We start from the raw sequence: 15802 nt of genomic DNA on the forward strand, positions 1-15802 counted from the left end.
CACCAGCTGTGTGGTGGATGAAATGGACTTCTCGAGTATGGAGCTGGACGAGGCGCTCAGGAAATTCCAGGCTCACATCAGAGTCCAGGGAGAAGCACAGAAGGTTGAGCGGCTGATAGAAGCCTACAGGTGAGAAAGCTGCAGGCGCAACACGTGACAAGGCTTCATCTCTCAGACCAGCTCAGAGTCTGTGATGGCTTGATCATCCCAAGTCCAGATCATGGAGGAATAAAGTGATGTATTTGCAAATAGCGTCTTACATCAACTTAGACCCACTGATTATGTGACAGGATGATCATTACGGGGTTCATTGCTGTCTAGTCTTTGCACCAGCACAGCGTGTATGATTAATGGATGGCACAAGCTTGCCTCGAACACTTTCAAAAACACCATTATCCTCTAAAACAGAGGTGACACCAAAAAGTCACCGAAAAGACTCACAAGCTGAGTTCACTAGAGCAGTGCAAAGCCATTTTAACCCCAGTCTTTGTTCAACCAGATCATTGCAGAAAATGATTTAGAGAAAAATCGGTTCAAAAAGTTGAGGGAAACTTCCCTCAGGTCAGCTGATGTTGATGTTGTTTGTTCCTCGTTTGTTTCCTCCATACCTCTGGTAGAAAGGTGATTTCATACCCACAGAAAATGAGCTTTAATACGCACTGAGCAAGGACATCCTGGCCTTAGTAAACACCACAGTCTCTGCTACACTGGGGAGATCATGATAACTGATCATCTGGCACTTGCCTGCAGCCCAGTACAGATGGGATCACGAAGCTCACATTATGGTGACTCAGAAAGTTGTTAAATGGCCTGTCTGATGGCTGCAGGGTGTCTTCAATCACTACTACTGGCTCATTGTTCTTTTGACTTGAGGCTATGAAGCATTATTTAACTATAAGACCACAGCACAGACAGTGGAGAGCTCAATATCAATATCAGCATTGATACCCCTGCACACAATCACTAAACAGGAAGCTGGCTTGAAGGGGAAATCTTCACTTCAGTTTGACTTTAAAGTTTCTGTGTCCGATACTCTGTTCACAGCCAGCGCTACTGCATCTGCAACCCCGGTGTGGTGCGACAGTTCAGGAACCCTGACACCATCTTCATCCTGGCCTTTGCCATCATCCTCCTCAACACAGACATGTACAGCCCCAACGTCAAGCCAGAGAGGAAGATGAAGCTGGAGGACTTTGTTAAGAACCTTCGAGGTACCTTGTTTGCCCTTCATCCTGTTACAATATTCTCCTGAGACATTACTGTGTGGCATCAAGAATGAATATTTACCTCAAAGTGAGTATTGTACATGCACTTTGCCTTGAGGAATATTCATATCTTAATTAATATTTATGACAAAAAGTTTTGATTTTTTTTCATAATTCATGGTCAAGAATGCTTTGCTGTTGAGGCAAAGCACTTTTCAGTTGCCCTCAACAGATTTTGAGGGTATTAAGAGGAGCTTTGTGGCATGGCTAACTCATTTCTCTGCCTATTGGAGTGTCAGTAATTAAAGTACAGTATTGAGTGGAGGAGACGTGCTGATCCTCAGTGAGCTCTGAAGGACATTTCTGTCTTCACTGTGAGAAATATGTGCAGCACTGCAGTATGTAAGTAAATTCAGGAGTTCATCAAGTTTCATAAATCTCAGTTAATCATTAATCCTTCTCTGTCTCTCTCTCTCTCTCTCTTTTCCCTCTCATCCTCAGGAGTGGATGATGGGGAGGACATCCCTCGAGAGATGCTGGTAGGGATATATGAGCGGATTCGCAAGCGGGAGCTCAAGACTAATGAAGACCATGTGTCCCAGGTTCAAAAAGTGGAAAAACTTATTGTTGGAAAGAAGCCGGTAAGCTTGAGTTTGCCCTTGGGCGTCTGCATGTAGAGTGTGCCGACTTTTATCTTGCCCTCTCTTCAAGACCTGAGCATGCAGAACCAAATTACCCAATGTACCTCTAAGCTGTGCCAGACAGCGTGAGCTTAGTCACAGGCAACATTCTCTGAAAAAAGGAAAAGAAATGAAAGCATATTCTTTATCTGAACCTGCTTTCTTCACTGTGTGACACTTCAGTTCTTCAGGGCCAGAGACCTTCATGCTGAATGACTGTAATATGTCTTTTGCCCATTGCTGGCCAAGAAAATTGCTCCCCGACAAGCTCTATAATAATCACTGAGATTAACAACAATCTTGAAGGTGTTCAGTTGGGAGTGGATGCCCTTTTCATCAAATTACCTCCACTTTAGTGACACAAATCAGCAGAAGTCCGGAGAACCTTGACGTTATTATGATCATTAAAGGTCCCATATTTTACACTTTTCCAGTGTTTTTTTAAGGTGTTGATAACCATTAGAAGATATATTTGTGGTTTTAAGTACCAAAAACTATGTGAGTATAGTTTTACCTCTCTCAGCCCTCTCTTTGGAGCTCGCTTGTAGCAACAGGTCGGTGAGCCTTTCTTCTGATTGGCTTACTGTTTTTTGAGTGATCCAATAAAAATATAGCAGATTTCAGGTAAACACTCAGAGAAACCAAATCCTGCAAGATTGGATAGTGGGTCCAGGTGGGCGGGGTTTGGAGCATGGCTGAGAGTGGTGCCTGCTTTGTTGTGACATCACAAAGTTCCAGAAGTCCTGACGGCTCCTTTTAAGGCTCAGTTTCTGAATACAGGCTGTGTGCATTTCTCTGTGAACTGAAACACATGGAAATCTCACTTTATATAATATGGGACCTTTTTAAGGTTGACACAAACTGGAGACACAACATATTCAAAGGGCACTTAGATGTTTGCGCCATGAACAATAAAAGTATGTACTTTCTTTCATAGTACTTTGCTGTATTTCTTATTGTACATTGAGCTGAATGTCTTCTCTTTGATGTATCGGGAATTTAGAAGTTCCCGAACATGTTCACTGATCCCTGTGAAATGACTCTTGTATCTCCCACTCCATAGATTGGCTCTCTACACCACGGCCTGGGCTGTGTAAGTATTACTCCTTCTTTCATCTTCCTACATCTTGGAGCTGAGTGAAAATATCTATAAGATACCCAGAGGCTTCACAAAACAGATGTAACGATTGTGGATTTTACAAAGTTGTATTTTTGTTAGTCAGAACCTCTCTGAGGCAACTAGAGACCAGCTCAGAAACAATGATTGTTTTGTGTGTGCAGGTTCTGTCCCTGCCCCACCGGAGACTGGTGTGTTACTGCAGACTTTTTGAAGTGCCCGACCCCAACAAACCACAAAAGTTGGGCCTGCACCAAAGGGAGATCTTCCTCTTTAATGACCTGCTTGTGGTATGGCAGACATTATTCTTCCAGCACACTGAGAACACATTACACTGGAACAGTCCAAACAACGTTATGTGCTATGCTCCTTTCACAGGTTACTAAAATTTTCCAGAAGAAGAAGAACTCAGTGACGTACAGCTTTCGGCAGTCCTTCTCACTTTATGGCATGCAAGTGCTGCTCTTTGAGAATCAGTGTAAGTGCCATGGAGATGTTAGTTCAAAATGAGATTAGAAGAGTTTGGGATTTTTCATTAGTTTTTCTTTTTATTTCGTTTTGACTTTTTGTTTTCAATTTCAGTTTAGTTTTTGTTAGTTTTTAATGCAGGTTTGCTTGTTTAGTTTAGTTTTTTTTTTTTTGGAAAATGTTTAGTTTTAGTTTAGTTTTTTGTTTTTTTTTGTTGTTGTTTTTTGTCATCAGGGGGATTTGCCAGAGGTGAGATTCAGGTCACAAAAAGTAGCGTGTGATAAAAACTCAACAAAATATAACACCATTTTAAAAATGTATTCATGAGGACAGATGAACAACCATCCACAAAAGACAACCATAAAAGATGTGTTAGACATTGTGTTTGTGTCATTAACCAGAAAAATTCAGCTGGACACAACAACAACAACACAACATAAAATTTTGATATGGGCACAAATATGTGAACAGTCATCACAAGACACGGCTGAAGCATCTCGCTGCAAAATATATGTAATTGTACTTCTGAGGTAAGATGCGGGTCGAGTCAACCTGAGAAAAAAAGCCTGTTTTTATTTTTATTTCAGTTAATATGTATTTCACATCTAGTTTATGTTATTTCATTGCCTCAGATGAACTGGTCTATGCCTGTTTTGACGGGCCATGCTCAAACACAGGGCACAAAGCTTGCTGTCATAGAGAGGGGCAGTTCGCAGAGAATTTTACAAATGGGAACAACAGCACACACTTTCATACATACATGGTATTGCTCTCACTCCTCACATTGTACGCATAGCCAGTCATTACGTGAAGTGGGCATGCTTGTCTGGTTTTAGGTTTCAGAAGCTCACTTACACTCTCATTGTGGCTTAAGTTCTGTCAGTTATTTAAAAAAAACTTCCTGTCATAGACTCTCCTTGTAGTCTGTATATTTTCTGTGGACATGGGTTTAACTATTGATATCTTCACTCTTAAGATTATCCCAATGGAGTCCGCCTGACCTCGGCCATTCCAGGAGCTGATATCAAAGTCCTCATCAACTTTAATGCACCTAATCCTCAGGACCGCAAAAAGTTCACTGATGATTTGCGAGAATCAATCGCTGAAGTCCAAGAGATGGAGAAGTATCGGATAGAATGTGAGCAAAACTTTCCTTTTTACGTGGCTATTTGGCTTTATTCAATACAACCTGACTCATTCACCTTGATGAAAATATCATGTGGACATCTGGAGTCAACTGTGCATGTGTTTCCCTTCCACAGCCGAGCTTGAAAAGCAGAAGGGGGTGGTTCGGCCCAGCATGTCCCAGAGTTCTGGGTTAAAGAAGGAAACAGGAAATGGTAACCTGAGCCGGGCGAGCCTTGACGACAGCTATGCCATTGGTGAAGGTTTAAAGAGGAGCGCCCTCAGCAGCTCCCTACGCGACCTCTCAGATGCAGGTAAAATCGGGGGTTGCCATGGTAATACACGATGTCATGTTTCATCCCTGTGCTAGACAAAGTACAGCGTATACCCAAGCGGAGTGCTGGCATGATCTTACTCACATCTTTTTGGATGTTAATTGTTCTGGAAACTTGGAAGAGGTTGTGTTCCTGTTCCTGCACAGGTTTGATTTGGGTGGTAGCCATGGCAACTGTCCTGCTCATGCAGAGAGTCTCTGAGCCATGAAGCCAGGAGATAGTGATGGGTGTGTTTGCTAATGGACCAAGGTGTAATTTACTAGAGGCTATCAACTAATAATCCTGTGTCACCAGAAGGGGAGGAGACAGTGCTATGTAGGTCACTGCAATCAATTTGAGCGTCTTAGCCGTAAGAGGAATTAATGTTGGGCCGTTGATTCAGACTGGGCATAGAGAGTTGCCTCCTCAGTGCAGAGCTGCTCTGCACAAACACACACAGTGACCTCAACACTGGGTTTAGACTAAAGCAACATCAAAGAATGAAATGAACCGTTAGTTTTTGATCAATGCATTATAGTGGTGGCATTTATAGAGCACAGCCAGTACTGTATATTTGAGGCCTGTATTTTTTTTTTAAGGATCACACAGCCTCCCTGAATTTAAATTTACAAGGTTTGCAGTTGACTTTGGTGTGTGTGTTAAGGTGACTGGTATAAATACAGTGTCTTCTACCTTTAAAGGGTCAGTTGTGGTTTACTAGTCATGGGGAGTACTGCTCAGCCTGTGAAAACAGCTGAAAAGTGTCTTGTGCGGCTCTGGATTAGCTCTGCCTATTGATGAAATGAAAAATGCAGTTGGTTGCATTCTGGGAAATGTAAGATCTAGTGTTTTAGGACTGAGACTCATTCTCACTACCAACGTTCAGGATAAATGGAATGCACTTTCATAGCACTTTTAAGTTTTATCTACCACTCAAAGCGCCGGATTCACCCACCGATACACGCACTTACACATTCTGACCGCACAGCCAACAGGGGAAAATTTGGGGTTCAGGATGTTGCCCTGGGACACTTCAGTATGTGGACTGGAGGAGCAGCAAGAAGTCTTTTATGAGTGGGAAGGTGTCCTGCCAGCTGCGCCTGAAGTTGCTGTCTAGCTATAGTTTCCCGGAGGCTGAGCTTGTTGTGCAGCTGTAGCAGTAACTTGCTTCCTCCCTTTTCTTTAGTCCTCCCTAGCTGCTAGTTAGTCATGTGCCATCTTCGTTACCTTAGAGTGCTAGCGCCCTCCCATACTAGACAAAGGGATGTGTGAACCCTCACATGTTAACCAGGCGTGTCTAATCTGTCATGTTACATGTTCTGGGCAGGCAAGCGTGGGAGACGCAGCAGTGCAGGATCACTAGACAGCAATATGGAAGTAAGTAGGATGCAACTGATGTCGAGCTGTCCTCTGACTTTATGTTGTTCATTCTGAACACACAAGTCTCTTTGTTATTGTTTCTTTGTACTTTTGAGTTTTCTTTTCTGCTCTGGTGGTGTTTTTGTTGTGAGCACCGTGGACACATGCATGCACTGGGCTGAACGGGAATGATCCGCTGTGGCTAACCCCTCATGTACACAGCATGCCATGACTAATAACAGTCTTGACTCACATAAGGGCTGCTCCATGTTGATGTTAGACCCTCACCTATGAGTCATCCTCTCTTGTTTGTTGGGTTAGATTTTTAGCCATTTTCTGAATGTTGTCTTTTTTCTGTTCACTCAAAGTTAACCTGGCTGTGCTTTAATTCCAGCTCCTGCATGCTCACAGTTTGATGTGACCAACTCACACTGCTTCTTTTTATTGACCCCTGACCTTGTCGCTCCCAGCCACCAGCGTACTGCAGTGAAAGAATCTAAGCCAGACTATCTGTGTGACCAGGGCCATTTGTGTGTGGCTAACTGTGTTTGCTTGATCTAATTGTTGATGATTTGACTCAAGCCTAAATTTCCCAGTCCATCAGTGCTCATCTGGATCTGAGGCTGTTGTCACAACAGGACCTTAAAGGTCCCACATTGTCTTTTTTTGTTGTTTTAACTTTAACATCACAACAGTAGTTAGTAGCTACAAGACATAAACACTGTCAGCAAGGCAATATATTATTGTACAGTCAATTTATTTTAGTCCAAATTTGACCATCAAGCTAGGCTACAATGCATTACTTGTGTTTGGCCTAAAAGTGTGTCACTCAGAACAGCCAATCAGAAGAGAGGCTCAGATACTGAAGCAAAACACCATGTTCTTGCTAGAGCTTCAGAGAGAAGTGTGAGGACATGTAAAACTACACTGAGATGGTTTCTGGTTCTTAAAATTATGCTCACTTCTCTTCTTATGGAGATCAACACTTCAAATAAAACACTGAAAGTGTAAAAATTAAAAGGATAAGGCTGTCATTACTTTATATTTTTTTTACTGTCAACAAATCCTACAAAAATACAAAAAACAATAATGTGTTAGTCCATTTTTCACACTATCTGCGGTACTCAAGCCTGAAGCTCTATTTTTTAACATAAATCGTTTAAAAAAAAAAAGGAATCTAATTTCCTGTCACTGAAAGATCCTCAAGACTGGTGTAAACATCAGATTTTAGGCCACCTGTTAGCTGGCTAACATGTTAGCCTGAATTAATGTAGGTACATAGGAAGAGCTAGGCCCTGGTCCCTGTATTGATTGGCTTAAAGCCTGGTTTACTGATTCCTATTCAGTGTATTTGAAGTGACTTAATGTTTCTGCTGACAGCACCCACACAGTGCCAAGATTAATAACCTGCACTCTGTGTTATTCCACTTGTAGGATGTTAGCACTACTAGAACTTTGATGTACTGCTAGTGCTATGAAAAGTCACATGAAGATGAACGTACAATATATGTATCAATGGATTATAGAGCAAATTCTTCAGAACTGTATTTATGAATCACTGAAAGGGTCCAACTGTCAGTTTAGTCAAAGATATTAAGTAATGATTTGTGGATTATAATTCATGACTGGATATTTTTGATGAATAGTTCATTTTGCATGTAATGCATGGCTCTGTGGTATCAGCTTCACTTCTTTAACATAAACCTGTGTTTGATTGTTCTGTATTTATCCTCTGTATTTACGTTACTGTGCTTTGAGTCCTCAAAAGAAATCCTCTGAAGTTTTTTTTTTTTTTTTTTTTTTGTCTTGCTGGGCAGGGATTTAGAAACATCAGCACTTGTTAGTTAAGTCAGTAGTGCACTTACAGTGAACTGAAACCTGTCAGATAAAAAATGGTAATGCACACCAATGTGTGCACTGTATACAGTCTGTGACTTCATATTTTTGGTTAAAGGCTCCCACCGACTCTCACAGGCTCAGCAAGTTGAGCCTCCAAACCGTTTGAGGAGAGTCGAGCCTGAGATGTTAGAATGGACAGACAAACAGAGGCAGTGAACAGCAAAAGGAAATGGAGACGCTTTTCCACAAGCCAAGACAAGTAGTCACATGAGATTTGAGATTAGCTGTAGCTTGTCATGCAGGTAGTTCTGCTGTAAGGAGAATTTGACAAGGCTATAGACCCCGCAGAAGCCGACACACCCACATCCACAAATATGTCTTCTGCATGAGATTGCAGAAATTTGAATCTGCAGCAAGTGTATTTGGACGTTTTCTGCTGCTTCCCACTGGGTAGCAAAAGTAGAGTTTCTGTTGTGTGTCTGTTGTGTTCTGACTGTCGTCTCTCTTTCAGGGGTCCATCATTAGCAGTCCTCACATGCGGCGGAGAACCCCCTCCAGCCGAGACTGCCCTTCCCGCCACAGTGGCCAGTCCCTGCCCAACTCCTCCTCTCTGCTCGGATCCTTGTTCGGCACCAGGCGTGTGAAGTCCCCCAGCCCCACCCCTCAGCCCCTGCACCCCACCCTCATCTCCCACACCCCACACCCCACCAATCTGCACCACACGGCCCGGGTGGAGACGGACACGCCGGTCCCCATGCACCCGCACCACGCCCAGTTCTGCCACATGACCCAGAACCCCCCGCCTTACCACCACCACCACCACTACCACCCACCAGCCCACTTGCAGCACCCTCCACACCAGTTTCACCCGGCCCCATCTCATGGCCAGCAGCCGCCCTTCCCACCTCACACGCAGCACGGCCACGGGAGCCACTCCTCCCACCCTCCTCATGGCCCCCACCACCATGGCCCGCCACCACCACCCTCCCAGGCCTCCAGCAGCACCAAGCCCAAGCACAGTGGCATCAGTACAGTGGTGTGAGGCGCAGAGGGGCCTTTCTGAGCTCTCTGACTGAACTTTGATTTTTTTCCTCCGAGGCTCTCAGCTGATGAGACAGTTGCACTGTGCATCACCGGTCTGGGGACGTGAAGCCAGACAAGATCCTGTGTCGACTTCAGCATTTCTTGTTATGCTCATCACGAGTGCAGGTTATTCAACCCAAACACATTTATTTTCTTGTTGGTCCTTTCATTTTGTTTCAGGTCATAAATCTTGTCTGTCTGCTTCAAGAGCAGCAGACAAAAATGCAAGAGCATGCACAAAGACCACAACTACTGTTTCTCCTCAGAAAATGAAAGAACATGATCAAATATCTCACTTACTAGTATTTTACAGAAGTAAATAGTAATCTCGACTTCAGTGTCTACAAAGTGATTATTTCTCTAGTGTGAGGATGATTTGGCTGAACAGAGACAGACAGACAGACAAACAGACAGGTGGCCTGCCTCAGCAGTAGCTGTACTGAGTATTTAATGTAGCAGTAGCTCACAGTGCACTGTGATATCTCTGTTAGCAGTGATAAATGTGCCAATTATTGAAGCATTTACTAATTTAGTCACGAAAATCGCTTTATGTATATTGTGCATAGTATTTTGTAAAATAATAATATCAGCTGTTATTATAATTATTATGATTACAGAACAATTAAACATCAATTAAAACTCTCAGTATTATACTCGCACATAGGTGGCGTAGTTTCACTGTTAAGAAACCAATCAAAGCTTTTATTAGTTAGGTAATTCAGTAAGCTGGAATACTACTGTAAATGGTTGCCTTTGAGTTAGAACTCTGTGAAGATTGTCGAGGGCTGGTGCACAACCAGCTTGCACACAGTCTCATCCATTGCACTTCATCGGTTCGGAGTTGTCTCTCCCCCCCTTCGAGAAAGGAAACCACAGCGAGCTGCTGAGCAAACAGATTCATCTGAATGTCCACCCTTCAGTACTGGCTGCTTGTCTGCCGTCACTTTTTTTTTTTTACTATTTCTTTTTTACAGTCCAAAAAACAATACAAAATGCTCTATATGTTCTACTGCAACCTGGTAGGATTCCTGAAGTCTGTTTTGCAGGAAGAGGAGGAGGAGGAGAAGGTTTTGGATGCTTTTCATCGGAACTAATGGAGTCTGTACAAACTGTGTAGCAGGGAAACAGCAACATGACTGTCCAAAGTGTCTCTCCTGATACAGAAGCTCTCAGCTGGCTGAGTGTGCCCTGTCCTTCCTTAGTTTCGTTGTGTGTCTCCTGAGCAGCGAGTACGTCGTGCAGTGACGTTTACTCCCTCGGTTGGACATTTTCTCGGAGCCACACAGATGCCACAGTACAGAAATCAATAATTATCACTGTGTGATGGTGATAGCATTCTTACGCTTCACTCACCACAAATGGCAGTTTTATATCAATCATTGTCCTGACATATTATGGGATGGCTGGTTGTACCTCCCAACCACCCTGTGCACAGTATCTTGTTGTGTGTGCAGAGCGGAGGCAGAGGGCTGGTGTGCCGGAGCGTGTTCTGTTGGAAGTGATAGACACAGCACTTGTTTTACTTAGTTGATATCAATGGCAGAAGTTAGTCTGTATCTGCTTAAAGACTTTGAGATGGAATTTATAACTTGTGCAATATGTATTTACTTTTTTTTCTGAGAGCAATCTGCTGGTTGTTCCATTTTGTTAAGTTCTGTTAAGTTTGTCTTTTTTTTTCCCCTGCAGAGTCCTTTGTCATTTCTTCCTCAATGTATCACTGAAGTGCAAGTATCCCCATTGATTTGAAATGTCTGGACTTTCCATACTGAGAGAATGTCAGAGAAGAAGAATGTCAAAGAAAATAATTGCATGTAACAATGTATTTTCAGGCTACTTTATAACTATTGTGTATTCCCAAACTATATCAGAGTTACAGTCGACAGTTGTTAAAAATGAATGGTAGAATAGTTCTGACTTCTTCAATTACATCTAACTGAAGTCAGCTACGTATTTGTGTCACTCTAGACGATAACCAAATCTGTATCTTTTACTGATCCACATACAGTAGTTTAATGGATCTTGGTGTACAACGGCAGTTAACGCTGCCACATCTGTATCACAGCTGTGAGATGCCAACAAAAAAATGTGTGTTATCTTCACAGCCAGCCGCGATGAAATATGTACGCTGTCATCTGGAAATCAAAGTGATAATTGACAGACAGCTATGAGTATAATGAATGGAACTTTCATGAATTCATGTTTATCATCTGTTTCTATCAGTGGCTCACACATTACTGTTGTCAAGTGATATCCAGTAGATCGGTGTTCTTAAATAGGTCCACCTCTTTCCCCAAGGTTCAAGTATTCAAGGTACCACCTTCTAATAATGCCTCCTTTATAATAGCTTTATTAGTTGTAACTAGTCTAACTAATTACTCAAGTTAACTGTCAACTTTATTAATGGTCAATAAATCCCTATGCTTTATGCATCCATGAGAAGCCATTCACCTCTTGGGTTACCAAGTTCTGAAAACATCCCGTAGCCTCCAGCAAATGTTAGTGAGTCATCTACAATTATAAATGTTACTTAGACATTATTTCCAATAGTTAGTCCAGTCTGCATTTGTTAATGTTAATGAGTTATTGTTATATAGATTTTAGGGTGATCAAGTAATCTTCAGCTCAGTTGAGGCCATCCTCCACTAGCTAAATTAAATCGAGACACTTCAGGATCTGTGTGGCTTTGCACCTCTGCAAAATAATTCTGGGGAAAATCTTCCTGGAGGAGGATAAACACTTGCAAAAGAGATTTTTCACAACCTGGCAATGCAAATGTTGTTCTTGTCCATGGCTTATCAATAAAGCATTAGTATTCAGTTGCTGTTAATGAAACCAATCGATTACAACCGGTAAATTCTTTATAATTGGTGTCTTATTAGAAAGTGGTGCCATTTTCAAAATATCTTTCATGTTGCAAAACGTATTTTGCAGTACTTTATGTACTGTAGGTTACTCTAGATTCTAATATCTGACTCTGATCTATCAGATACGATGCTTTTACTTAATTCAGTGTAGCTTATGTGCTACAGAGTCAGGAAAGTGCCAATATTGTTTGGTCATTACCTTTTAAATCAGTTTTATACCAAATAAATTGAGGACTAAATTTGATAGACCCACCACAAGCCCACATTTGACCAATCAGAAATTCTGACATCAGACCAGCATCTGATTACTAACTAGTCAATTTGGAAAAAAATGTGCAGACACAAGCCAAAAAGAAATTTGGCTTTGTTAAATATTGATAGTTCTCCAAATTGTGTCTAATCAAAGTGTTTTCAGTCACGACCCTCTTCCTTCAGAAGACTGATCTATTGTAAAACCTGTCCAGATTCTGTGTGAGGTGCTTTGTTGCATGCCATTGATGCCTACCATTTCTTTTCCTTTTTTTTCTCTGTAACTGTTGTTCTATTGAGCAGCAGGCTTGAGTAGAACCTAACTTTCAATGTGGTTTTGATTTCGCTGACTGATGCTTGTTTACATTTAGATGATTTCTGGCCTGCTAGTGTGTCTCCATTTGAAGTTGTGTCATTCTACTCCGGCATGCATCTCACCTCTATTTTCACTGTACAATATAAAGACATTGCAGTATACTGCTGAGTGTAAATAGCAAATCCATCTTGGGAAATCTAATGTTTCTTGATGAAGTAAAGAGGGTTTGAGAGGGAGGAAACATTTTAAGGGTGGGTGGGAAGTAAAGAATGAGAAAACGTATGTAAATACTCTGTAAATTATTATTATTATTATTATTATTATTACTACTACTACTACTCAGTGTCTGCAGTTACATTGAAGGTGCATTCCTGCTCCCCTCTGATATTTACATAATCATCAAACTGCTTCTCTCTGCCTCCAACAGGACTGAATTATCATAGGATCTAGAGATGAACAGCCAACTGTTACACAGTTAACACCGCTTCTGAATTATTTCCTGGGACACTCCTGTTCTCTCACACTCACAGCCCACTTTTGAAGTCAAAGGGAAGGGAGGAGTGCTCTTATTTTATTATGCATTCTGTTTCTAAGTAGACAAAGCCCTATTGATGTAAAACTAGTACTGTGACAATGTTGAGAACGCAAAATAAAACGATATACTGTAAAATCTGAGCTGCGTTCAGTGTCACCTGCTTTGTCAAATAATGCAATTTCTTGGTCTCAGTTGGTCTCAGTTGTCCTAAGACCACATTAGGCTTTTCTTTTAGTGGCACCTAGAGTCCTAAAATATCCTTGTATAGGCTTTTCCACCTAATTGTGGTCCTACCTAAATAAGGTAAGTGGTTCTAATGGTTATTAATGCTTCTCTATCTTAAAGTTGTCTTACAATCCAAACTGCACTTACTGCACTTGCATTTCCACTTTAAAGAGGGAAATAGTGTTAGAATTTTATGTCCACACTTAGGCTTTTCTATGAGATGGTCCTAGAGTCCTATCCTGCACTCATATAGGCTTTTATACCAAAAAAAGGTAAATGGTTCATACTCATACAGACTTTGTCACCTTAAAGTGGCCCTTGAGTCTTCAGGACTGCATAAGTAACATTTTTGCACAAAAAATGGTGTTCCCAGTTCATAACTGTAATTGTATTTAGGTTGAAATATTAAAGTTTCTGTCTTCATGGTTAAGTTTGTGGTGATAGTACACAGTATTCAGGGTTAGAATAATCCCCCAGTGAATCAGTGCAAGTCAGTGATCACCCCAAAAGCAGGATTTCAGAAACACTGAGGTCATGAGCCAGGTTTTCTTCTGTAGCTGCCAAAATAAAAAGCCTGTAAAACTTTCTATTTTTAAAATTATTATTTATATTATTATTATTTAAACATTTTTATCTATTCACGCAACTGAATTAAACTTTCCTTGAATTTTATCTCTCGATATGATGATTAAAATGGTGGTGGTGACATTATTTATTTATTTCCTTAAACAGTGAAAATAAATGACATTGTGTCTAAAAACAACGCGCTGTGTAATTGCAGAATGAAAACTTGACCCTTGGTTTCCATCATACAATCAGTAACATCTTTTGTTAGACCCTCCCTGCTTGGTAAATTTCTCCATCGTTTAAACCCACACCCACACTTTGTAATGTAGGCTTGCTATCATACATACGTAGTCCCCATGGCTTAAGCTAAGACAACCCTGATGATATCATGTTTTCTTTCTCTCTGACTTGACAAAGCTCCCTCCAGAGCCACAGAGGACAACACACAACTATTTTCACAGGGTGGGTACTCCCCATGACGAGTAGCCTAAATTAAACTTTCTGTGTAAATTTGGTGGAGTTCCTCTTAAAAATCCCCACATTCCCAGAAACAATACTGACAACATGACGTCTGCGTTCTCAGTGGTAGCTATGGTGCTGCCCCAGAGTGATATAACCATGTTTGTGTTTTACTCCGCCCTCAGCCATCCAGCAATACAGAGGCCTCTTTAAGGACAGTGAGGGATTTGTATAACCTAAACATAAATCTCTGGTCGTCGTCACTGATGATGAAGGTCAAAACAGCAGTGTACTAATTCTTTTCTCAGTCTTGCCCAGCCAACATGCCTGGCTTCCTGCCTGACTGTGGCAGGTGGCCGGAGTGACAGTTTGCCCTGTTTGTCTATCTGGCCCTTGAGGTTGGAGCTAAAAATAGACGGCAGTTTTGAGGGCCACACCATCATTGTCAGCAGGACGACGTCACCATGCAGCTGGGATGGACCTGCTCAGGGCTTCATTTCCTCATATATAGAACTATACAGTCAGTGAAACTTAAACTACATAGACCAACTGTATGTTTATTTATTTATTTGTTATTTATTTTATTTCACTTTTACACCATTTGAATGTCTTTGTGGGGGTTGAAATTACTCTACATATGTTACATCACTTTTAAAAAACAACTGATACATTATTTTGACACAGTGTATTCATCTTTTTAACCTTTAGGGCTTAGTAGCCCTTGTTCGTTTGCACATTGCGCCACCGACTGGTGTCCTCGCAGCATTGTAATGGTATGTTCAAGTGCTGTCGGAAATATCACCAAAAACCCAGCACACATGACGTAACAGGATCATCCCCGACATTTAGAAAGAAATTCTATATTTTGAGTTAGTTTTTGCTTTTAGCAAACTTGTTCTTTCAAGTATACAATAAGAACATAGGTGTCTCACACAATATAACAAAACTGATAAAAGAGTAAATAAAATGAAATATTCTAATAAAGACTTTATTTTTGTCTTTTGTGAAGAACCTTTTATGTTTTGGCCACGGCTCTGCATTTAGAAAATATAGAAAATCCTGTTCATAACAGTTGATGAAAGAGATGTTTATATATATATATATATATATATATATATATATATATATATATATATATATATATATATATATATATATATATATATATATTCTCTGTTTAAAAAAATAAGTCCATGATCTGTAAAATGTATTTGATTAATCTTTTTTTCCTTGCAGTCCTTTTTACAACGTTTATGTTGCCAGTTTGATTTGCTATAAAATGTTGAAAGCGGTAGAGCCGGCCTCTGTGCTCAAGTGAAGTTCCCCGTTTCCGAGGGTCTTTGAAGGTGTTATCTAACCATGAATGCGACTATGTCATCAGCATGAGACAGAAACGG

General features: G+C 41.1%; 1 protein-coding gene across 6 annotated transcripts in view; it reads left to right on the forward strand.

Annotated features, from left to right (window-relative positions):
- iqsec1b (IQ motif and Sec7 domain ArfGEF 1b) overlaps nt 1-13294 on the forward strand; it is a 202997-nt gene extending 189703 nt beyond the window's left edge. For all 6 annotated transcript variants that reach the window (XM_071495639.1, XM_071495640.1, XM_071495641.1 and 3 more), the window contains 10 exons: nt 7-129; nt 1045-1211; nt 1707-1846; nt 2949-2978; nt 3167-3292; nt 3381-3480; nt 4447-4608; nt 4733-4909; nt 6237-6286; nt 8619-13294. In XM_071495639.1, coding sequence (XP_071351740.1) covers nt 7-129; nt 1045-1211; nt 1707-1846; nt 2949-2978; nt 3167-3292; nt 3381-3480; nt 4447-4608; nt 4733-4909; nt 6237-6286; nt 8619-9149 — 1606 coding nt within the window. In that variant the 3' untranslated portion in view covers nt 9150-13294. The remainder of the gene's footprint in view (nt 1-6; nt 130-1044; nt 1212-1706; nt 1847-2948; nt 2979-3166; nt 3293-3380; nt 3481-4446; nt 4609-4732; nt 4910-6236; nt 6287-8618) is intronic.
- The last annotated feature ends 2508 nt before the right edge of the window (nt 13295-15802 follow it).

The sequence above is a fragment of the Trachinotus anak genome, unplaced genomic scaffold (genome assembly GCF_046630095.1).
Source record: "Trachinotus anak isolate AG129_WGS33_773 ecotype Australia unplaced genomic scaffold, CSIRO_AGI_Tana_v1 ptg000013l, whole genome shotgun sequence".
Taxonomy (NCBI): domain Eukaryota; kingdom Metazoa; phylum Chordata; class Actinopteri; order Carangiformes; family Carangidae; genus Trachinotus; species Trachinotus anak.